At 40.6% G+C, this 25,740-nt stretch overlaps 1 protein-coding gene across 4 annotated transcripts in view; it reads left to right on the top strand.

The window, feature by feature from the left end:
• SPOCK3 (SPARC (osteonectin), cwcv and kazal like domains proteoglycan 3) overlaps positions 1 to 25,740 on the top strand; it is a gene marked incomplete at its 3' end in the record, with an annotated part of 384,412 nt that overhangs the window by 174,777 nt on the left and 183,895 nt on the right. For all 4 annotated transcript variants that reach the window (XM_084626848.1, XM_084626846.1, XM_084626847.1 and 1 more), the window contains exon 4: positions 22,407 to 22,521. In XM_084626848.1, the coding sequence (XP_084482974.1) occupies positions 22,407 to 22,521 (115 nt within the window). The remainder of the gene's footprint in view (positions 1 to 22,406; positions 22,522 to 25,740) is intronic.

The raw sequence follows: 25,740 nt of genomic DNA, 5'->3' as shown, positions 1-25,740 counted from the left end.
CTGTGAGAACTCCAGGGGGCCAAACAAAACAAAAGTTGGACAGCATGGTGGCATATCTAACTCTTTTCAGATAAGTACATGATAGCTCTAAATCCATCAGTGGATGGATTAAATTATTTAAAGCGTCTCGGGAATAAGATGGAGGTATTATTGTAGACGGGTCAAGTGACTGCTCAGTGCATAGCAGATTTAAAAACGAATAAGGTATTGTGCTGTGTTTTAAGAGAGAAATATGCTGAAAATGTTCTGTAATTAAATAAATCGGTGGTGGACCATAATGTGTCCAGTTTTGGTCTTGTGTGCTTATAAAAGGCATAGCAGAAATCAAAACGAGGACTAGAGAAGGGCAGCAGAAGTCACTAGAGGCATGGGGTCAGTCTACATGAGACTGACTGAAAAGATTAGGAGAGTTAGAGGGATATGATAAAGCCATGTAAAATAGTTAAAGGTGTACAGAGAGCCCTTTCTTTAACCTTAGTCAGAAAGAAAGAAAGAAAGACACATTTGTCATTAAAAAACAACAGATGTAAAGTAGATTCAAGGAAATATCACTTTATATATTATATAATTAATTTATTAAACTTGCTGCTTCAGAATATTATTGCAGAGCCATTGGCCATTATCTTTGAAAACTCGTGGTGAACGGGGGAAGTCCAGGATGACTGGAAAAAGGCTAATGTAGTGCCAATGTTTAAAAAAGGGAAGAAGGAGGATCCTGGGAACTACAGGCCAGTCAGCCTCACCTCAGTCCCCGGAAAAATCATGGAGCAGGTCCTCAAAGAATCAATCCTGAAGCACTTACATGAGAGGAAAGTGATCAGGAACAGTCAGCATGGATTCACCAAGGGAAGGTCATGCCTGACTAATCTAATTGCCTTCTATGATGAGATTACTGGTTCTGTGGATGAAGGGAAAGCAGTGGATGTATTGTTTCTTGACTTTAGCAAAACTTTTGACACAGTCTCCCACAGTATTCTTGTCAGCAAATTAAAGAAGTATGGGCTGGATGAATGCACTATAAGGTGGGTAGAAAGTTGGCTAGATTGTCAGGCTCAACGGGTAGTGATCAATGGCTCAATGTCTAGTTGGCAGCCAGTGTCAAGTGGAGTGCCCCAGGGGTCGGTTCTGGGGCCGGTTTTGTTCAATATCTTCATAAATGATCTGGAGGATGGTGTGGATTGTACTCTCAGCAAATTTGCGGATGATACTAAACTGGGAGGAGTGGTAGATACGCTGGAGGGCAGGGATAGGATACAGAGGGACGTAGACAAATTGGAGGATTGGGCCAAAAGAAATCTGATGAGGTTCAATAAGGATAAGTGCAGGGTCCTGCACTTAGGACGGAAGAACCCAATGCACCGCTACAGACTAGGGACCGAATGGCTAGGCAGCAGTTCTGCGGAAAAGGAACTAGGGGTGACAGTGGACGAGAAGCTGGATATGAGTCAGCAGTGTGTCCTTGTTGCCAAGAAGGCCAATGGCATTTTGGGATGTATAAATAGGGGCATAGTGAGCAGATCGAGGGACGTGATCTTCCCCCTCTATTCGACATCGGTGAGGCCTCATCTGGAGTATTGTGTCCAGTTTTGGGCCCCACACCACAAGAAGGATGTGGATAAATTGGAGAGAGTCCAGCGAAGGGCAACAAAAATGATTGGGGGTCTGGAACACATGACTTATGAGGCGAGGCTGAGGGAACTGGGATTGTTTAGTCTGCAGAAGAGAAGAATGAGGGGGGATTTGATAGCTGCTTTCAACTACCTGAGAGGTGGTTCCAGAGAGGATGGTTCTAGACTATTCCCAGTGGTAGAAGAGGACAGGACAAGGAGTAATGGTCTCAAGTTGCAGTGTGGGAGGTTTAGGTTGGATATTAGGAAAAAGTTTTTTCACTAGGAGGGTGGTGAAACACTGGAATGCGTTACCTAGGGAGGTGGTAGAATCTTCTTCCTTGGAAGTTTTTAAGGTCAGGCTTGACAAAGCCCTGGCTGGGATGATTTAATTGGGGATTGGTCCTGCTTTGAGTAGGGGGGTGGATTAGATGACCTCCTGAGGTCCCTTCCAACCCTGATATTCTATGATTCTATGATTATTGAAGCAGATATTCAATCAATATTTTTGGAGAAAAAATAGTTGTTATAAACATTAATTTTACCAGCAGTTACATTTGTGATTTAAAAAAAAAATAGGTTCAGTCCTAATGCTTCATTCATACACTAATCAGATCAGGAAAAATTGCTTTTTCATCACTTTTCCCACCATGAAATGGTATTGCACACTTACTGTATGCATTGTTGGGTTTTCCGGCATCCTCAGAAGCATCTAGCATATGCCATTGTTAGAGATGGGATACCAAATGCGATTGATCATTAGATCCTTTTCAGTCTGGCATATATTTTATTCTGTAACAGTTTTTTCATCTTAAATACTTTTCCTTAAGGTATCTTGCCAAAATAAAACATTTTTCACTGCGATATTCATATTTTAACATTCCATGGATGGTAATTGCAAGTCCCAGAAGGTTTGGAAATTTGGTTCTGATGCTGATCTTAACCTCCAAAAAATAAGTAAATGCATCAGACCCTTCCTCCTTCCAGTTAAACTCTACCTTTATCACTAGTGGTGCCAGGGTCTTCCTAGAGATCCTATTTTTCTCTTCCTCAACATTTTCTTCTCAGAAATATATCTTTTAGGTGAACTCACAGAGACTTACCTGGTAAAGTACTCTGAGGAATGAGATTCTCCAGCTTTTTTTCTTATTCTTTGTCCCAGTAGGGACTATTCTTGAGTCACATTCTGTCCCAAAAGGCTTTATGGACATGTCAAATTCAAAACCCCCATGATAAACTTTAAGGGATCAGAAGCAGGGCCAAACCAAGTTGAGAAGGCCATCCAACCCTTGGAAAGCAAGGGAGTTAAATTAAAGCACTAATGAACCTCCAAATAGATTAGCATTTGATTTGAATGGTAGACAAATGTATAACTCATTCTTAGTTGCCCATCCCTGAGTCATGACCAACATTTGGAAAAATGGCTGATCTAAGACTAGAGTCTGGAAATTTTGTGCCTGATCGTGTCTCGTCGACTTTGCTGGGAGTCGATGGTGTTCAGAACCTCTTGGGGTGCACTAGGCAGTTGTCAGAATGTCCTTTTAGAAGGTAAGTTTTCAGTGAGGTTTCAGCCACAGAACTTGTATAAAGATTATTCCTGTATTAAGTCTTGCTAGTCTTGATTTGCCATTATACCCTAAATAACAGTATCCTGGCTAATGCCAATGGCCAGGAGCTCTATAACAAAATTGAATTATCGGGGAGATAATGGGTAATCCTGCTGTCTCACCCTGCCAAGTGTGAATGATAAATAAATGGATCCATTAGTAGTAATTGAATCAATTTTGGAGATAGTAATTTTCCCTAGCATATAATGGTCACAGACCCAAATCTATCTTAAAAAAAAAAAAATCAGATGCTCCTAATTATTTTCCATGCCTTCCCAGCAACTAAAGACAGCAACAAATCTTTAGTTTATTTTTAACTACTTTAGATCTAAAGTAAACCTATTTTGAAGAAATCACTATATATTTTGTTTAATGGTTCTTTCTGTGTTTGTGATGTATATATAACATTTCGTACCTACTCACAAGTGTTTTTATATATTGTGACAGACCCAGACCAGTAGGGTACAGGAGAGTCTGGTAGAAGGCAAATATACTGGCCACTGGATGAATAGTTTTCTGTTCCCTGAGTGACCAGAGCAGTGACTGCCCTAGAGCAATCAGGAACCTGCTCGAACCAATTAAGACAGACAAGCTAATGAAGGCACCTGGAGCCAATTAAGAACGTACTAGAATCAATTATGGCAGGCAGACTAATCAGGACACCTGGTTTAAAAAGGTTAGTCGAGGACGTGCAAGGACCAGGGAGCAAGAAGGTATGCTGCTGGAGGACTGAGGAGTACAAGTGTGATCAGGCCTCAGGAGGAAGATCCTGCAGTGAGGATAAAGAAGGTGCTGGGGGGGAGGCCATGGGGAAGTAGCCCAGGGAGTTGTAGCTGTCACGCAGCTGATACAGGAGATGTAGACAGCTGCTATCCACAGGGCCCTGGGCTGGAACCCAGTGTAGAGGGTTGACCTGGGTTCCCCCCCACCCCCCAACTCCTGATCGGACACAGGAGGAGTTGACCTGGTCTGTGAGCAACAGCAGGAGGGAAGGTCTAATTTGGAAAGGGATCTGACCTGTCCCTGACCCACTAGGTGGGACAACAGAGACTGCAGAGATTCTTCTCCATTTCCCCCATGCTGGCGAGTAATGAGGTTAGCTGAATGAATGGCAGTTTTGAGCCTCTAGCAGAAGCGGCCAAACTGAGGGCTGCCATGAACCTCTGAGGTGAGCAAATCTGCCAAAAAGTGCAGGACCCACCAAGGCAGAGGAGGAACTTTGTCAAATATCATTTTGAAACTAAATTAATAAAGTAAACCCATAGCTGCCGCTGGAGTCTTATCAGTTCTTAATATAGCTGAGATCAGAGTGGTTTCTAGAAGCTGGTTGTCTCCCACTCATGCCCTGAGAAGTGAACTGATATAGTCAAGTCAGCTGATACATTTTTTGTGGCAAGTCTTATAAAACATGTTGTCTTGATCTAGAGCCTTCCCCTAACACTGAAAAATCCATCACCCATTTTTAATAGCCATCTAATTTTGCTCTAGAATATAAGCTTTCATTTCTCTTTGGGTGAGGGACAGCCTCTAGCTTTTTATGATTACAAAAATAATCTACAAAACTGAACTTAATACAAACTGATGGATTGATGTTTGCTTGAAGCTGCAGTAAATAACTTTGAGAGATATGCAAACTGTTCCTGTTCATCTCAATGGGATATTACTACTGATGACATTTTCAGTGTACGCATTAACTATTTCATGGTTCCTCATTTTAGCAGGAACATCAAAAAGGAGTGAGTTTGTTATTACAGGATGTAGTAGCATAATATGGTGTGGATTGCAGTGAAGCAGACAGTTGGTGTCAAAAGTTAATTTCTTCCCAAATTAAATTATTTGTGCCCCTCCCGAATATGACGATGCGGGGGGAGGGGTGGAAGAAGAGAGGGGAGGGAAAGAGTTTCATTCCTTTACCAACATCAAGAGACTCTGTTTCCTAGATATCAAAAATTCCAACTATGCTTCAGGCCTTTGTAAGGTCTTGCCCACATTTTAAAGGCTTTGCTAGTTTAGTTATACCAGCAAACCCTCTAGTTACTTATACTGGCAAAATGTGATCTTTAGGTGGTGTAATTGAGCAAGCCACCCCCCTGAATGATAAGCTATGCCAGCAAAAAGGACACCCTTGCAACTGTAAACTGTATCTACATGGGGAGTTTTGCAAGTGTAGCTATGTTCGTTAGTGATTTGATTCCCCCCCCCCACACACACACCCCACACACACCCCACACACTGCTAAATGACCTAGCTATGCTGGCAAAAGCCTGTAGGATAGACCTGACCTAAGTATCTAAAGCCTCAGTTATCTCTTACCGAAATGTCAAAACCTCTAGCTTTTCCCTGAAAGCTTCTGTTAAAACTTAAAATATACTTTGGGGTATTTTTATATTAATGTATCAATTGATCTGGACTGTGAAGGGACAATGGACAGTAAGGAGACGAGGGCATTAGGGGAGGGGAAGCAGAGTTGCAAAATTTAGGTCCGATGTGTTACATAGCACCCAGAGCTTTGGGTTGAGTGAAGTCCAGGATATTAAAAAAACAAAACATGATTTGTACTATTTATGTAGCAGAGTCGTGTATATGTGTTAGAGGCATATCTCAATTTAAATTAATTCCAAAGATTAGAAATTGGAGAGTAAGATTTGTGGTGTTTGCATTGCAAAGTGGCTTAATGCAATGTGATGAACAAAACAAGGACACAGAGTAAGAGACATTTTTGTCTGTGATGATTAGGCTTTTGAACATCTCGTGCTTTTCTTCTGGCAACTTTTTTATATTTCCATCTTCTCTAGATACTTCTTAATCTAAAGCTGTAATAATTAAATAAATCTCAAATTTACCTGTATGTGAGCTGTAAACTCCCTCTGGCCTCCCTTCTAATTTGATTGTCTTCCAATGTAATTAATTTAACATCTTTGTCTTTATGTTTATACAGGACTCCATAGAGAGACAAGAGACATGGGTATTTTTAGTCTTTAATGAAAGGATTTAATTTCATAGATTTTAGCCTTTTCACTGGGAAATTTCAGGCTCTCAAAGTGTTTTGAAAACATGTTGGTGTCTTTGACATTTAGTGTTTTGGTAACTAATCCCCACAACTGAACTGTGTTTTTTTGTTTTGTTTTTGCGTATGTTTTTAAAAATACACTTCTATAGACTATTTTCTATTAGGTAGAGTTCTACTCGGGAATGCAATGGTATAAAAATCTTACCAGGTAGACCTGTTTCCAGTATGTATTCAGTCACGTTTATTTGCTTTTCCTAACAAAACTGTTTTCCCCCCTATCTTTTACTACTAGCACCACTGTAGAGCCAGCACAGGTATATGGAAGCTTATTGGTACATTTCCCATCAGAATTGTTGTTTAAATTCCAATTACAGATTTCATTGTTGTCGGTGCATGAGCCAGACTTCTTGACACTAAGAGTTTGGGTTGAGTTAGCAGGATTGCCAATTAAAAATGTATGTCTATATTTGCTTGTGTAATTATTTTTACAAAATCACAGTTGAACCACACTTGATATGTAAAATATGATTTGGAATTAAATTACAGTTTACTAACAAGGTAACATATATATTTGAGAGATCAGTGCTAAAGCTGTAGTGCTTTATTAAATAGCAATTATGAGTTTTAATTTATAACTGATTAGAGTTACAGATGGGAATGTCTAACAATGCATTAGTTACCTGAGTCAGAAAATGGATAATCACTTCTGTTGTCATTATCCAGATTACTGGAGGGGGTGGGGGGGGATTTTATCACACATGGTTTGGTGGCAGTCAATGAAACCATAATTCAATGACAGTGAAATATAATTGTCAGATGATTAACTTGAAAGGTACTGTTCTATAAAACTTACTGGGGATAACAGGCTGATGGCTAAGAAAAATTGATAAGACCCTCATTTACCATTCAGTATGATTATTATTCTCTTTCCAAGATATTGCATTATTTTTGCAATTACAGTTCCCATTGTAAAACTACATCATCCTTCTGAAAGAAAGATTTTTGGCATAAATACCTAAAGGAGGTGGCAGAGATGGTGAACTGAGCAGTGGGATGGAAGGCAAGAAGCCCAGATTTCTAATTCCAGTTCTTCCAGTGACTTGCTGTGTAACTTTTGGCTCCGTTTCCTTATCTGTAAAACAGAGATAATACGTAACTCAGATAGGCATTGTGGTGAATGTGACAGCATCTTGAAAATGTAAAAACATATAAGTGCTAAGAATTATCATTGTTAAAGACTGTGAAAAGTCTTAAGCTAAAATTTTCAAGCTTGCCTGCCTCAATCAGACTTCCTAAATCTATAGTTACGAACTTTCTGTGATTGAAATAATTTTCAGTGGTGCTTAACACCTGTAGCTTCAATTGACGATATTTGAATATATGTATTCAAGCACAATTTAGTTTTGAGAAAAGAAGACTGAGGGGCCGACCTGATAACTGTCCTCGAATATATTAAAGGATATTATAAAGAGGATGGTGTTAGTTGTTCTCCAGGTCAAAAGAAGGTAGGACAAGAAGTAATGGGCTTAATCTGCAGCAAGGAAAATTTAGGTTAGCTACAAGGAAAAAAATCTATATGAATAGTTAAGCACTGAATTAGGGTTCAAAGGAGGTTGTAGAGTCCCTGGCAGTGTAGCTTTTTAAGAACAGTTTGGACAAACACCTGTCAAGGATGGTCTAGGTTTACTTTGTTCTGCCTCAGTGAAGGGGCCAGGACTAACTGACTGCTATAATGCTATCACCAGCAGGAGAGTGAATTTGTGTGGGGGGGTGGAGGGTGAGAAAACCTGGATTTGTGCTGGAAATGGCCCACCTGATGATCACTTTAGATAAGCTATTACCAGCAGGACAGTGGGGTGGGAGGAGGTATTTTTTCATATTCTCTGTGTATAAATAGCCTGCTGCAGTTTCCACGGCATGCATCCGATGAAGTGAGCTGTAGCTCACGAAAGCTCACGCTCAAATAAATTGGTTAGTCTCTAAGGTGCCACAAGTACTCCTTTTCTTTTTGTGAATACAGACTAACACGGCTGTTACTCTGAAACCTGACTGCTCAAGGTTCCTTCCAGCCCTGCGTGTTTTGTGATTGTGTGGTTTCCATGGTATCTGTGCCAAATGAACCAAACAAAAGGGCTTGTATAGCATCTTCCTTTTGTGTACTCTTTTCAACAAACAACTTTCCTGTTACTAGAATTACAGTTTCCAAAAGCACTTGCAATATTAGCCTGTAGCTTGCTGAGCTACCATGCTGGCAAAATGAAGAGAGATTTGACATTTCAGGTAATTGGGTTTCACATTAGGTGATTAATATGTAGTATTGCCCTTGCTGCACTTTAAGATATTGCAACTTCCAAATAAATACAACTATAATGAAGTAAATTCCTCAGTATACTTGAATTTAGAGACATCTAGGGTTGCCAGGCATCTGGTTTTCGACCAGAACGCCCAGTCGAAAAGTGCAGTCCGTGGCACAGCGGGGGCCCGGGCTTAACGCAGGCTCCCTGCCTGCCCTAGTTCTGTGTGGCTCCTGGAAGCTGGCGCCAGGTCCTTGCGGCCCCTAGGAGCATGGGCAGCCAGGGAGGCTCCATGCACTGCCCCTGTCCCTAGTGCCGGCTTCACAGCTCCTGTTGGCTAGGAGCTGTGAACAATGGGAGCTGATGGGGCAATGCCTCCAGGCATGAGGGCAGCACACAGAGCCTCCCTGGCCACCCATGCGCCTCGGGGCTGCAGGGACCTGGTGGCCACATACTGGGAGCCATGGTAAGCGCCTTCAGGACCCTGCATCCCATACTGCCTCCAACCCCCTCCCCATCCCTGAGCCCCCTCCTTCACACCAAAGCCCAATCCCCCAGCCAGAGCCCTCACCCCCTGCACCCCACCCCCCTGTTCCAGCCCGGAACCCCCTCCTTCACACCAAACCTCATCCCTGGCCCCACCCCAGAGCCTGCACCCCCTCCTGCACCTCAAACCCCACATCCCCAGCCCCACCCCAGAGCTTCACTCCCAGCCAGAGCCCCCACCCCTGCAGGGTTCTGGCGACAGGCGACAGCATCCTCAGGGGGGCCTCCTCAGTGTTCCAGAGACTGGGGACAGCCTGACAGGGAGGGGGGAGAGAACTCTGCAGCTCCCAGCCATCATGGTGGCAGAAGAAACCATGGAGCCACAGCAGCAAAAGTCACAGACAGGTCACTGCTTTCGTGAATTTTTGTTTATTGTATCTAATGTCTTCTGCAGTTTCCACGGTATGCATCCAATGAAGTGAGCTGTAGCTCATGAAAGCTCATGCTCAAATAAATTGGTTAGTCTCTAAGGTGCCACAAGTACTCCTTTTCTTTTTGCAAATACAGACTAACACGGCTGTTACTCTGAAACCTGTTTATTGCCTGTGATCTGTCCACGACTTTTACTAAAAATAACCATGACAAAATCTTAGCTTTGTCGATCAGACAGAGATCCTTTTTTACTTTATAAACATGTATTGCTCCTACCACTCAGGTTTTGTTGTTTTTGTAGCAGAATGAAATCCCCTGGTATCCCTCTTCACATATGTTTTTAACATAGCTTGCTTCAAGAGCAAATCAGGCAATTTAATCTCCTTACACCTTTTCCATACAACTAATATTCTAGGTTGGGCAAATAAGGGATTTATTAGTGCCAGGGCCTCAACACAATTCAAAGAAACAAAAAAGTATACATCAAGTTAAGAAATCAATATAAGATAAACAAAACTCATAAGTTAGACAACTAATTACACGAGACACTCTTATTCAGTTCTTCATAATAGAATAGTTATGGCAGTGGATAGCTATGGACACTTTCTTGCCTGAGTCAAATTTGAGGGAAGTGTGCCTTCATATTCCTTTTTCTCAGTCCTCTCAGAAAGGCCTTTGATTTCATTCTACTTCCAGTTAAAGTTCCTTCTGGGCAAGGTAGTGTCCATTCCATGTACTTGGCTAGTAGTCATGGAGACTGTGTATGTGTTACACTTTTGTAAGCATTTGCACATCTGCACCACAACAATAACTCTGTATGAGATAACTCACCTACAGATGAATAGAAAGTCATCTGCAGAAGAGTTTTCTGTCTTCTCAGAGAATCACAAAATTCAGTCACTTTTCCAGCAGAGCCATATTGATGGGTCCCTCAAGATATTTCTAGATTTTAATCAAGATTCTGTCCCTTTTGATTCAGGGGCATTCTAGAATTCTCCTGCCTTTCTTCCTCTTCCCCTCTCTGTGGATAGGAGAAGACCTGTAAATACAAGTACTAGTTCCTACTGTGTGCCGAGCCCACTCTAATTTTAATTCAGTACAAGGAGAATGGTCTCTTTAGGAGATGAGGCACTCCAGCAACATTCTAGAACTCAGAGCTGTGCAGCTAGCTCTGATAGCTCTAAAGGACATGATCCACACCAACCCTTTAATTTTTAATTTAAAACATTTGACTTGTGATTGGGCTCAGGAACATAGTTTTGGCACAGTGTTTTCAACATCCTGCTTCAACTTAGAGTAAAGTAGCTTGTTGATTTCAGAACTTGACTAACCTTCTGGTCCTCATGAAACTCTTGCAACCTCTGAACAATGGAGGCCTGTCCCCCACAAATTTAGAGTTTTTATGGGAGGATTTGGACAACTTTTTTTCCCACAGATTACCTTAGAGTTCAATGTTTCATCCCATAATCACGTACTTGACTAGATCCGTGGTTGCTCTTTTGAGTCTCTCATCCTCTTTTTAATGCCTTTGGAACTTCAGTTCCATCTTTTTGCTGTTCCTGTCCTGGAACAGTCTTTCTGGTTCCATCTGATCAGCCATAACAGTCAGTAAACTAGCAGACATGTCTGGTCTGGTACTCCCTGTAGATTTCCATAAAGAAAAGGTAATGCCCAGTATCTTCTCTGGTTTCCAGAGTCAGTCTCTTCCTTTCATTTTAACTTCTGTGCCTAACCTCAGCAGAAAAAGTATTCCTAGACTCTAAATCGGAATGGGGCTCTCAAGATGTACCTGCAGAGACCCATGGTCTTGGAAAATGGAAATTACATTGTCATCTTCATTGACTGCTCCTAGATAGGGAATGGGAAAGCCCACTTTTCATTTTCTCTCCTCAAGTCTGGATTCAATTGTAGTCAATTGTCAATATTCTTACATGTTGCTGATTGTTTCTGCTCAGAAAGTCAGTGGTCTTCATTTGAGTTGAAGCCTCTGTTGAAGAGTTTTGCAGAATGGCCATCTGGAAAGTATTCAAGCTTCATTACCCACAGTGCATCTTCATCAGTTGGTACAGTATTTTAGCAGCAGTTATTTAGGACAGTTCAGCAATGATAAAGACTAATTCTTATTTGTTAAGTGCAGAAAATGTATAGCACTATATAGAGATTTAAAATGAAAACAGTCTTTGTCCCAAAGAGTTTATTATCTTAAAACATTTAGAATGATTTTATTTGAATAATCTTTCTTTGCCCTCAACTCTTAGTCCTTCTGTCTTTCTCCAAATTCTGCCATTTACTTCTGCTCTTTCTTCGTGCTAGCTTGATGTTGCTGCTTATGTCAGACTTATGATCTGTTACTGGAAGAGTCACGTAATAGAGAAATAAATACTCTTACCACCAAGCTTTTTCACATGATGTGGGAAAACAAGTACAGATACTCCCCCAAAATATACCATTAGTGTCTTAGGCTAAAGAGGTCAGCAGCTTGGTGGGTCAAATTAGGCTAACCTCTTGGTTTTCAGTTTGAGAAGGTCACAGGTGGAAACAAGCAGAAGAAACAACATGAAGAGTATGTTCTTGGTTGGGGGTGGGGACGCAGAAGCTGCTTCTGCATTGGCTGTCACCACCTATTTGATAGATCAATCAGAAAAAAAACCCTCATTGGTTGTATTGGTTTCTCCTTATAGTTAAAATTAGCCGGTAAGGAAACACTGTATTTACCTCAGAATGCAACATCTTGTTGCAGTTAGAGCTGTGTGAACCCCCTCAGTTCAGTTCAAAAATGTGTTTGCCATTTTTTTCTTGTTACAATGGCTTCATATAGCATCAAAGGTCCAGAATTTCAAAAACATTAAGATGGAATGAAGTTGGTTTCCAACTTCTTATTTTACGGCAGACTAATTTAGGGGTTGTGTGATTTAGTGATTGTAAGAGATGCAAGAAATCTCAATACTTTCACAGTGTGTTGGCCAAATACATTCATAATTTATTTGTTTATAAACCAGAATCTACTAAAGTTCACTTTTACAAACTATGTTTTTATATGTTAAAAACTATTGGGACCTTGAACATGTATCTCATGCCTGGAGTGAATATTTATCTAGTTTGAGAAGGTGGTTCAATCCAATTTATTTTCATAGAATCAAAATTTTTGGTGAATTAGTATTTTCAACATGACTCCTTCCTTTCTTGTTTTATTCTGACGCCCTTCAGAGACTCCCTACTGCAGCCCTCCATAGCCTATTTGAAGCTTTTAAGTTGCTTTTGTACTTTAACTAACCACATGGAGTGTCCATGGATTTTGCCCTTTGAAAATGAAACAATTTCCTGATTTTGTGATTTAAAATTTCCCATTTAACAGTGCATTAAGATTTATTTGTATTGAATTAGCAGTTTAAATACATTTCAAGTGCAGTGGAAGGTTTTATGCATAATATGACAGCAACATGGTACACTTCTACTAACTTAGAAAGAGGAAGAAATACTCCTAGCAGTGGATACCAAATAGTGTTCTCTGTTTTGTGTACAAATAACAAAACTTTAATTTTATGCTGATAATGAAGTCTATTTCCTCATACATTCTGAAGGTGTGAGAACCACAAAGGAAATAATATTTGTCTTGGAAACTTAATGACTATCAGGAAGCAGTATTAATGATATTTATTATATTTATTTATTTATTTCAGTTTATATGGCAAGTTTTAAGAAGTGCCTATCCAATACTTAGTCTTTTTGACAAAGGCTTAAATCAAACCATATCAAAACCATAAACATGTGATAGAGCCTATTGAGGCAGATTTATGGATATTTTTCAGGGCTGTAGAAATACAAAGCAGCTAGAGTCTGTCGATTATTTAGATATATTAATGTGTAATTACATAAATGGGTTTTTTTCAGTCTGCATTGCAGAGTTCTTATATTATGGATTCCATCACTTTTTTACTTTTGTTTAGAGTGGGTTGCATAAGCTTCGTACAGTTGAATGTGTTAAGAAAGGTTCAGAATAAGAAAGTCATTTCAATGACTCGAAGCTATATTTAATCATATTTAGTACCACAAAATTGGCTGTCAAATCTCTAATTAACTATCAGACACTGGTTCTGGTTTCTGTGCTGCTCGCTTACTCAGCCTTATATTAACAACACCTGGCAGTTCAAACATACAAAGCTGCTCATATTGTAAGTTAAAGTTTACTTTTGAATGTGAAGGCAGACAGGAACAACGTGAACTTGCTTTTAGTAAACTTGTATACATACATTCTTTACTAAACAAAAAAATCAGAGAAATGGAAAAACAAATGCACAGTCGTGTAGTTAAAGACTGTATCATAATGCATATGCACAAGACAGCCAAAGGAGGGTTGAGCAGGTAACCATAGTTCTGGCATTTCCTAACTTGTGAGCACTTGACTTTGCAATCTTAATTTAACGTTCTTTTAATGTAGTTTTTAGTTTGTGTAATTTCCAAGGCTTTTTTAAAAAGCAAGCTTGAAAAAATAGATATTGACACTTACTATCCATATTACCTTCCAAGAGCTTCCTCAGCTGTTGCAGTAACTACTCAGAGAATCCTGAAAAATTAAAGACCCAGTGAGCCCCAGGCGAACTCCCAGTCAAACTCCCTCTGTTAGCCGCTCCGCTGTTCACCAGTTTGCATCTTCTGTCCAGTCCCAATAACCTGCCCCGTCCCAGTCCTCTTTGTCCCAGTTATGTTCTCTTTGCCTACTCTGGCCTAGTCTCCACTCTTTGGGCTTTTCATCCCAGTATCCTTATTGAGCTAGTCCTAGACTCCCCCTTCCTCAGTTCCTTGTCTCAATCACACCCTTCCCTCACTACTTGTCCCAGTGTCTTTGTCTAGACAGCTCCTTTTTAGATGTCTTCCATCCACCCCCATTACCACTGCCATTTCCCTCTTGAGGTTTCCAGTCCTCTTGACCAGTGTCGTCCCCCCCCCCCGCCCACACATGCTCTCCACACAGTTTCTCATATGATTTCAGTGTTCCCTCCCCCTCATTTCTCTCACCAACTTCCTGTCTCCTAGCCCAAGTTGAAGCTTCCCTGGCTCCACCCCTTCAGTTACCAGTTCCAATTTCCCCAAGGCTGAGTTTCCCTGCCTAGCCCTTCCCAGCCTCCCTTACCATCTCCCAGTCCCAGTTTCCCTTTCTCTGCCACCTCCAGTCCCACTCTTGCCAGACTCGTTGTCCCAAATTACTAATTTCCATTCCCCCCAGTATGGCTCTTGTCCCCTCTGCATTTGAGCATTTGAATGCTGCCTGAGTGTCAGCAGGGAGAGTCATTGAGAGCACAGGAGAGATGGTGCCCAGTCCCACTCTGGCCCAGAGCAGCCAGGATCTGCAGTTATAGGGAAAGTCCAGCCTCACCCCTGAATTCTTGGGTGGGAGCATGTTCAGTTGCTCTGTGGGAATGGCACATATGCAGTCCAGTCACATTTAGGAGCTGTGAGGGACTGGAGCATGCTCACTAATGATAGAATCTTTGGAGATTCTAGCTGCTAAACTCTTAAGTCTCTAGTGAGCATGTGCAAACTGAGATTTTTCAGAGGCTTATAATTTTACTGTATTTTCATGGGGGTGACAAAAGACACTCAAAATGCCACCCCTTGCCAAAGAGTGAGTCCCTATTCTAAAGCACTGGGGTGCTTGAGTATCTCAAATAAGATTGCCAGACCTTTTTTTTTTATCATTCCAAAATGTATTTAACATATTTTTCCCTAGCCTCATTGTTGGTAATGTCTTTTGGCCAAAACATTCTAAAAGAGTTCACCATGTGGAAGATACTGGGCATAGAAAATTTCAGAACAAATGGTCAAAGTTTTATATGCAACTTTAAATAGGGTCTTGTAATGGGAAATATTGGGCATCCTTAATAGGTACTGCTGCCAGCTCTCCCTTTATTATTGTCAAAAGCAAAAATGAAGGGTTTGTCTAATGTTGGAATCACTTTTGTCATAGCCCTTGCAGGGATATCAGGAAATTGGAGGACATATATAAAACACAAAAATTTATAAAATCATATTAATAGTACAGTACAATATACTCACATCCTATGAGTACTGTATTTTTATTATAATTAACTTAATGATGTTGAAAGTAAATCCTACTTGCCTTAAGTAGGCTAATTCAAAATTTAATATGCTCAGAACAATCTGAAACAAGGGAGATATTTCATATATCAGACATGACAATTTCATGTTTTTTAGGATTGTGTATATGGTAGGGATGAGGTACAAACTGTATTGAGTGAAATGGTAAATCACTCCCACTGCTCTGTTGTGTGGGACAACAGACCCAAGAGTTTGACAGCACATTCACATTTGAAAATGTGGAAGGAGAAAAGTGATGCATTGAATCAAAATATTTGAGGATTATTCTACTTCTAAGAGAAATATGAGATTTGAACAGTGATTCCTCAGTGTTCTCTCTCTCCCTCTGTCTCTCCCACACACGCACGAGCACACATGGCAGCCAAACTCATTTAGGGAGTTCCCAGTTCAGAATTTGGAGCAGAAGGGGGGCCCTAGCTCCATTTGCATATGAGTCCCACATTCCAAGAGCTGAGTGTAAACGTCTGCCTAAGAGTACACTTATCTGATTAAGTCACCTTCTGATACTTGACAACCAAGTGGTTAGAGCACTCAGCCAGGATATGAGAGATTCAAATCCCCACTTTGTCTGATTCAGAGCAGAAAGTAGAAACCAGGTTTGCAACTGCTGAACTGTAAGATACTTTGGGGTAGGACACTGTCTAGGGCACTAGTGAGGTGGAAGAGCTGAGTTCAACCTGCCTCGAATCAGGCAGAGTATGGATTTTGAACCCAGGTCTCCCACATCTCTAATCACTCTTTTGAGTATATGACCACAATGATATACTTGGGGAGAGAGCCAAAAGCCTGACCTGGCATGGGAACCTACCTCCAGGAGACAATCCATGGCTGAGAATCCCAAGTGAAGATAGGCCAGAGGTTGGGGCCTACTTCTCTTTGCGAGGTGTTTTTTTTCTATTGGCTAGTTTAGGCAGCTCCCTTCTCAGTTTGCTGCTTTCTGTGGATCACATTTTTAGGTGCCTTATTCTCCCCATGCATTATATAGGGAGCCTGCTGGGTGGCAGGGCACCTAAAGCTAGGTGTTGCAGTGCTGAGCCTAAGTCCTCTTTCTTGATCTCTCTCATTCTGTGTCATTCATATTCCTCCATATGCAGTTATCTACTCAGAGGCTCCCTTCTCACTCCCTCTGTCCCACCCCCTCTATCCCACCCCCTCCACTTCAACATTAGTTCTTGAATTGCTTTGCTCCCTACTTCCTCCATTCCTACTCTCAGGCTTCTTTTTCAATTAGGAAAAGAGGCCAAGATAAGTCAGGTTTAGCTACTGTGTGTTCGCTAACCCCAGCCTAATCTCCATGTCTTTTCCTGATCTAGACAAAACCTCAAAGAAACAATAGTCTCTAGCCAACAATGCTTCTAGGCAGGAGAAGGTGTTACCAGCTCCAGCTACTTTGCTTACTGGTCCCAGTGACTTCACTTACTCACTGGAAAATAGGTTTTTCAAGTGCTGTACTTGCAATAGAAATGCCTATCTTGTACTGCATGTGTGTGCTGAACACAATAAAAAGAAAAGGTACTTTTTTGTGCTGCTCACTCAGATTTTTTTTTCTAGTTTTAAATGTGGATACAGATAACTGGTTCAGGCAAAATTTCTTCCATCCTTTAAACCCAAAACTACTTTGCGTCCCGTCCCCCCCCAAATTTGTATTAACCCTCCCACTCCAATCTTGTTCCAGCTCCATGCCTCGGCATTTTAGCTGGTTCCTTTACCTAAAGGCCAGTAGCAAGGTCTCCTAATCTCTATCTATTAGGCTCTCTTGGTGGTCTTTTTAAATCTAAAGCTGCACTGGGCATTCCTTTATGGTCCTAGTTCAGAGTGGCGGGGGAGGGGGAGTCATCCCCAGAACTATTAGAATATTGTGTGTTCTGGAAAATCTAAAACAGATGGACTAATTGGCTTACATTTGAGTTAAATTTTACTGTTAAGTCACAAAGATGATTTTTGGGGTACCACTTATGAGTTCAATTTGAAGGTTATTTTTGAGGGTCAAAATCTTTAGCTTGGAGATGGATAGTGCAAAAATACTTTGCTTAGTAAAGAAATGTGATTATCAAAGTTTGCCTTTCAGTTAATCATCTTGATGACAAAACAAAGCAGCACTTTATACTTGTTGTTCAACTTGCAATAGAAAGAAAAATCACAAATTTGATTTGCAAGGGACTAGGTCCCTGTGATTTACTTCACAAGGAACTATGACATATCTTGCTATACCTGCAATTTAAGCTGCATTTTGAGATTTAAATGTCTACATTCGGGGATTACAATAATTAAGTCGCAATTGCTAAAAGAACACCATGTTTGAGTATTATATTACCCAGACACCAACAGAACCTAGCTGGAGCATGAATTTCTTCTTCATTATCACTAAACCTGTAAATTATCCTCAATGAATAAATGATGCCAAGTCATTTCCAGCTATGTGGAATGCATAGAGAATAATAGGAATCCAGTTGGGAGGCTTTTGTAGCTGGGCCAAACCAATTTCTTGTATTTTTTTTTACGCTTTGTGGTTCGGCTTGCTTAAGGACAGACCTATAGCCACCTTTATCTATTGATTTGTTACACTCTCCATCATAGTTTAGAGTGTAAACTTCATTCTAGATTGTGGTGCAATACGTCTGTAATTAAAGTACCTTCATACGTTGTTTCAGTAGGCCTTAGAAGAGGGAAAACATGGATGCCAAAAATCTACGAGGGATGAAAGTGCCTTAATGATCATTTACCATCACTTCTTTCTTTGTTAATTTTCTGACATGTGGCTTTGCTGTGTTTCCACACATGTTGAGGGTTTTTTTAATTCAAAGCTAAGTAAAGACATCTTGATTAAATTTGGAAGTGACATCAGTGTATCCCTACGTAAAGGCAATTTGGGGTGATTGGAATCTGAATTAATACTTTGAGAGCTAAATCCACAAAGGGAATTTAAGCTCAATGTTGCAATGCCTAACTTTAGTTATTCTTCTGCCTAGTATGTCCACATTCCTTTTGAGGATTCTATCTCCATTTTGGATTTGCAGCTATGAGCCATCTTTTGGAATTAGCTCTCACCTGGTCCAGGTGCTTTTCTTGGAAAAACCCAGGACAGTGGTGGTGCATCCTATGCTCCTCTGGTACCCTATAGTTGGGTAGTCAGAGCACTCACCTAGGATGTGGGACACCCAATTTCAACATCCTCTCCCACTCTACACACACCTGTTTTGAATCAGGTACTTGAAACCAAGTTTCCCACTTCCCATGTGAATGCCCTAACCACAGGGACTTCAGGGACTCTGGTGTGGGTCTCTGTCTCTCCTGTTGAAGCTGTTCCAATTTGTATGAAATTCTTAAATATTAATTGAAACAGGGACTGGACTCTGGGTCTCCTAGGAGAGTGTGCTAATTACTAAGGTATATAATTATTCATTTATTCTCACTCACACCAATAAATGATTATTTATAAAAAGGCACCTACTGGGTTAAGCAGCAGCTGAGCAGGGATTTTGAGTATCCACATTTTGTATTTAGGTGCCTGAAGTGGCAGTGAGGTGTCAAAATCCCTGTGTGGTTCTAAATGTATTTTTGGGTGGCAAGGTGATGGACTGAGAAGTACTGTGGGATGTTTGGGCAAGCACAAAGCGCTGTCTGACCTAGAGCAAGTAATGATGTAAAACAGTGTCTGCAAGTACAATGAACTCCACCTACAGTGGGCATTGCTTGCCCAGACACTTTGGATACAAGCCAAATATTTATATCACAATTTCTTTATGGCTTGGACTATCATTTAAACATATACAGAAGATATTTTTCCCATTTGTTTTCCTTATCCTAGTTTCATTTTGCAACATCTTCCTCCACCCAATGGCCTTATTCTTTATTTCTGTTCCTCAGCATCGTCCCTTCACCAGCAAAGCTTGTTTACCTCACAACTACATAGCTCTGTATTCTGACCTCTCTTTCTCTGCTGTTCCGATCAAGTGATTCTGCCCAGATATCTCCTCACACCCTACTTGCATTCTCTGCCATATCTCTCTCTGCAGTTGTGGTTAGATTTCCCTCTTCTACTGATGGCTTCACTTTTCTTCAAGGTAGCCACTTCAAGTGCACATTGAGTCTTAACTGGTTTGCAATGAATGCTGTCTCAAAGTTGTTGGAAAATCAGTTGATGATTCTGTGTAGTAGTAGCTACATGTGAACTAATTCAAGTAAATCAGTGTAAACATTTATTTTTGCATCAGTATGTTTTATTTTAATACTTTTTACAACTTTTTCTCCAAATCGTTTGTATTCTTCGATGTGGTTTATTTGTGTCCAAATTGTGTACATTATCCTCACTGTATTTCTACATGCCCCTTCAGTTTTGAGGATTTGACTGGACAATGATTTCTTCCACGTTGAATATGTGCCTGGATGCTATGATAAGCACCATCAAAATAAAGCTTCATGAACATTTTCTGATCCATTTTTTGTGTTTATTCCCCAGTATCTGAAGAATTCTTGATTTAAAATAAGATATAGACATTAATGTATATTGATATGCTATAATTGATGTCATTTTGATATGTTGCTGTATGTATATTAAAATCAAAATAACTTATTAAAAGATACAATAATACAAGATTGGGTAAGACTGAACAATGAAGGGTGCATTAAATTGTTCATTCTTCCATTATGAATTTAATTGTAACAGATCAATCACCTTAAGGGAGCATCAACACTGAGAATTCCTTTTTTGTTTGTCTTCATAATTATTTAACTTGAGGGGCCAGTTCCTCTCTTGATGCAAAGTTAGTGCTATAGTTGCCACTTTTGCACTGCTAACAAAATAGCAAACCATGTGTGAGCTGGATTCCAGAAAAGCAGCTAATGTTCCCACTCTACTCCTGGGGGAATTCTGCACCACTGTGCATGCACAGAATGTATGTCCTCCACAGATTCCTTTTGCTTCCCTGCAGAAAAATGACTTTCTGACTGGGAAGCCACAAGAGTGGATATGTGACCCTCCCTAGCAGCACGTTTTGGGGGCCCAGAGCAGCCAGCAGAGAGGTAAATCACTGGCACAGGAGGCAGGTCTGGGAAGATTCAGCTGGTGGCTCCTTCCCTGTGCCAGGCTCAGCTGCTAGTTCCAGCTGGGCTGAGGAGGACAGGACTTTCTCTTCCCTTGCATGGCATTTGGGGCCAAGTCAGCCCCACCCCCAGATTTCTCCGCTGGCTGAAGGAAGCTCTGCAAACACCACCCCACCCCCCGCTTCCTACACCCATCGCTCCTCATCTGGAGGGGGAGGGATCCCTGTACAGGGAGATGCTCCCCTATTCGCCCAACCCCCGTGCATCCAGATCCCCTTGTACCCAGACCCTCCTGCCAAGCCTCACCCCCACGCATTCAGAACCCCACCCTTATGAGCCCCACTCCCCCTGCACCTGGACCATCCAGACAAGCCATCCGCACCCAGATCCCCATCTCACCAAGAGCCAATCAACTGCATCTGGCTCCCCAACCCAATGAGCCCCACTCCCCCAGCATTTTGACCTCCATTGAGCTCCCCAGACCCTCCTGACAAGGTCTACCCCTCACACACACACCCAGATCCCTCCCCGCTGAGCACCAACCACCTTCACTTTGACCCCCCCCGCGGACTCCCATTACCATTGCACCCAGACCCCCCAACAAGCCCCTATGCATTCAGATTCCCCCCTGCACCTGGATCCCCCACTGAGCCACCAGCACCCAGATTGCCCCATACAGAACCCTCTTAACCACACTTGGATCCCCCACACTAAGCTCTCCACACTTGAATCCTACCTTCTTGAGCCTGCCCGCGCACACCTGATGCACCTGGCACAGAAGGGTAGGGTCCTGGTGTGTTTCTGGGACAAGCCCAGTCCTTGCGCTGTGTCAGGGCTCACCGCTGAGCCCTTTTCCTGGGGGAAGCTGCACAGTGATCTCCCACCTCTGTGCAGCCAGTGGCCTGTGCGCTCCAATGCCATGCTGGATTCTCCACGTTTATTTGACAAACAAAATTTACAGAATTGTAAAATATTGTGTGCAGAACTTTTAAATTTTTGGTGCAGAATTTTTAATTTTTTGGTGCAAAATGCCCTCAGGAGTACCATTCACCCTACTCTGCATAGTAGAAAAGAGAAGGTAAGGCCTGAGCCTTCACGTTCCTCTGAATTATATTCAGCTCTACCTCCCCATTTAATAATTCACATCTTTGGTAGGCTAGTGGGGTGTCCTATGGTATTCCTTCAGAAATACCTTCTGATGTGATTTCCCTGCTGTCTTTTTGCTTGCGGCTACTTGTTTTAAATGTTTACTTAGCAGTCAGTGCTGGTGTCTATAAACCTTCATAGGTCTAAATATCATATGAATTTCCATTTGTGTGTGCTGATAAGCTAGGGAGGAGGGGAGGTTATTTAGGATTTTTAAATATGTTGTAAAACATGCTTAATTTCACACACTTTTTAAAAAAAATCCTGAGAATCTGCTTTTCTCTTTAAGTGAAAATTGAAAAAGTTGCACAGCCCAAGTTTATGCATCATTGATTGTGCTGTTTTGCTTTGTTCTGCTTTTGAAAGTGTTGAAACAGAGTTGTGACTTGATACAATCTGATAAATTAACTGAATTATAATAAGTATTTTAAAATAAATGAGAACAAGTAGGAAAGTCAGTTAACAAAGAATGATTCTATTTAAATAGTTAGAACATTGATTTGGTTTATTATTATTTAAATGACAGTAGCATCTAGGAGTTCCAGTTGAGAATCAAGGCTCCATTGTACAAGGCGCTGAACAAGCAAACATGTTAAATAGTTAATTTACTGCAGGATATTTACTAAAGAAAGGTTTTAAAATATTTTTCTACAATTGTTTTTAGCTTTAGACCCTGCTAAAGATCCATGCTTAAAGATGAAATGTAGTCGCCATAAGGTATGCATTGCTCAAGACCAGCAGACTGCTGTTTGCATTAGTCATCGGAGACTTACACACAGGTAAATGATTTAAAGTAAATGTTATTGATTAGTTTACTGTCTTCACTAAGGACTACAACCTGTAAACAAATTGTAAATACTGTAGTTTCTCTGCAACATACCGTATAGGAGGAAATTGAGATGAAGATTTTTTTTAATAGTTATGCACTGATTAATTACTCTGATTGTTGCATATTTGTACATGGTGTGTTATAGGATGTACACATGTACATAGAGTAAGCTGCTGATATAACTACTGCTACGTTCAACGAAATAGTGTTTATACCAATTGCAACAAAAACAATTATCGCAGGAGATAATCTTCCACTGCTGTGATTTCATTGTTTTTAATCTCTTTAGAATTCCCAGTGTTCTTCCCTTCCAAAGGCTACATTATTATACTATTGTTATACTATTGTGTACACATTTGTCTGACTGTATTTGGATAAGGTAAATCCCAACATTTATTTGGTGTACCTTTTTTGCTTAGGTGTAATATTCACCCCCAGGTTTTTTTTGATGTAGTATCATTTGAGTTCTATACCAGTTACACACAATGAGCAAATGTGTGGTACAGTTTGCATAGGGTCAGAACGTGGACTATTTTCCCCCTTGTACTTCTCTTTTGGGAACATATTTAATGTTTTAGCTGTGAAATATTAAAATGTATTTTGTAAGAAGAGCAAACTACTGTACATAGGCCCCAATTTAGCAAAGCACTTGAGTATGTGTTGAACTCCTATTAACTTTAATGGGCCTCAACAACCTGCTTAAAACTAAACATGTGCTGAAGTGCTGAGTTTGGGGCCATAATGATGAAAATGTTTAACCAGTAACATAATAATATTTCTTGGCTGGTGAAAACTATATTTAAGGGGAAAGTATCAAGTGTTTGAGGTAGAGCAGTTATAAACCTATATTCGTTAAGGAATGTTCTCAATTTCCTAATATCTAGTCATGCTGAAATATACGCATCTATAGCTGATCAAAGAAACAAGTTAGTATTTTTGTGATGTAAAAAGTAATGTTTTAGACTGTGCAGCCACAATTATTTAACAAAAACTATTTGTAGGGTTATGCTTTTGACATTAACCAATGATGGTGTAAAATTAGAGATTTTGGTATTCAGATTATAGAAATTGAAAGAGTTCTTGTCAAATCACTTTGCTAATTTCAGTTGCATTCAAACCATTGGGGGAAAATATCAAGGCCGGGGTTAGGGTTGCCAGATGCAAAAGGACAAAATAATTGTGAGAAAATATGTTTATATTTCTAAGAGGGTGTTACGTAGAAGAAGAAAAATAATAAATAAAAAAAACTGTGTAAAGTAGATGCTGAAAAGTCCTGAAGACTAGCTGCAATTGCCTACAGTATTTGCATAAATATTTTTTTCCATCTTGAATAAATATTTGTAAAAGGCCTTCTTTCCCCATTGCCCTTGATCTAGTACAGGAAGGTGGGCTTTGGTTCTCGAAATGCTGTCTGAATATAATCAAAACTCATTATGTGAATTTTTAGAATGGTAGAAACTCAGTAGTTAGAACTGAAAACCAGGAAACTTATGTGAACTATTCAGTATTAAGCCAGATCTGTGCACAGAGTGGACCCTACATGCTTCGATCTACCCTTTCTCCCAGAACAGTGGGCCAGCCCTTTCTGTCATGGTGCATCCTCTTCCTGAAGAGGTGCTTTCCATGCAATTTGTGGCCTGACCAGGGTGAAAGTGGTGGAGAGGAAGAACAAAATATATTGTCCTTTTTCCATTAGGTGAGAAAGGTAATACAGCATTGGGCTCCATCATTCTTTATTTGTTTTTCTTTATGTATAATACATTGTCCCTTCTTTTGAGCATTCCACACATCTGCTCACTGGGACAGCAGTACATAGGGTAGGAGGAGGGAGGAAAGGCAGGGCACTAATGGGGGCCAGCCTCTGTGCAGACCTCTGAGGACCTACCAGGTTTTTGAGTAAGACCCATAGCCTTTTTTCCCAGTAATGTTGTATGGATGGAACATCTGAGAATATATCCTTGCAAAATTTCATCCTTAAGAACCTCCAGTCATGTTTTATTCCTCACAGGTAGGATTGTTTTCCGCCACAGTCAAGGCCAAGATGATCTATTTCTCTTGTAAAATCTGTGTGGGGGATTCTGGAGAATTAATTCTCCTGGGGAAAGTCCACACAAAGATCCACTCAGATCTTCCCATTAGGGCACATTAGCTCTAGTTTCCGCATTGCCAATTTCCACTGGCTGTTCCAGGAACTATTCCCACTCCTTCAGGGGAGTTGTACAGGAAAAACAAGGCAGCCCTGGGTTGTACTCCTCCCTCCCCACACCCACACCGTTCTATGGGGCTAGATGGGTGACAATGTGTATGGTTCCCCCTGTCCCCAACCCAGACTCACCCAGTCTCTGACTCTCCCCAGCACAGTTCCTGGGCTGTGTGAAGAAGCCTCTATAAAATGCTGGGGGCATGGTGCTAGTGAGGTGTCGATACTCCCCTGTGCATGTGGAAGTATGGAGATCTGTGTCACGGATGCCCTCTACGTGAAGATCTAATAGGGTGGGATTTGGTCCAAAATGTGTATTTGTCTGTCTTATCTCACTGAAATGCATTGGGCTACTTGTATAGGAGAGGATATCTCCCATAATTAAGGGTTACTGGATAGGAGCCTTTAAGTAATAGTGAGAGAGTGAATAAATAGGGGAAAATATGGCATTACAAATTTTCTTGTGATTTTATCTTTTAAAATTTATTTTCATTTAAATCTATATATGTGAATTCAAAGTTGTGTGAAAGTGTGGTTGTTGCCTTATTTATATATAGTCAAATTATACATAACTTTATATTGCATGGATTTAAGGATGTTGTGAAGTATAACTTTGTTTGAGATAATTTTAATTATAATACCTTAAATGACATATTAACAAATTAATTGTGATATGTTTTATCAAAAAGTAATGTAGCTAGTATGAGACTTCACTGTGCAACAGATCCCTGATAGAGAAGTGCGAGAAGACAAAATGTTAATTATTGATTTTTGTTGATTAGAAAATGAAAATTGAGATTCCGTGGTGTCAAAAATAATAAATATTATTACTTCTCCAGAAGTAAAAACACCTTAATGCATTGAGTTTATATTTTCTGACATAATACATAGGAACCCAGTACTCCTCTCTAACCTGTATGACTACAGTATGTGCTTTCATTCTTCATTCTTATGATACTTTTAATTGGA

This window comes from Lepidochelys olivacea (genome assembly GCF_965140295.1).
Source record: "Lepidochelys olivacea isolate rLepOli2 genome assembly, chromosome: 4".
In the NCBI taxonomy this organism is placed as follows: Eukaryota; Metazoa; Chordata; order Testudines; family Cheloniidae; genus Lepidochelys; species Lepidochelys olivacea.
The sequence above is the reverse complement of the archived record's forward strand: the minus strand, read 5'-3'. Positions and strand labels throughout refer to the sequence as shown.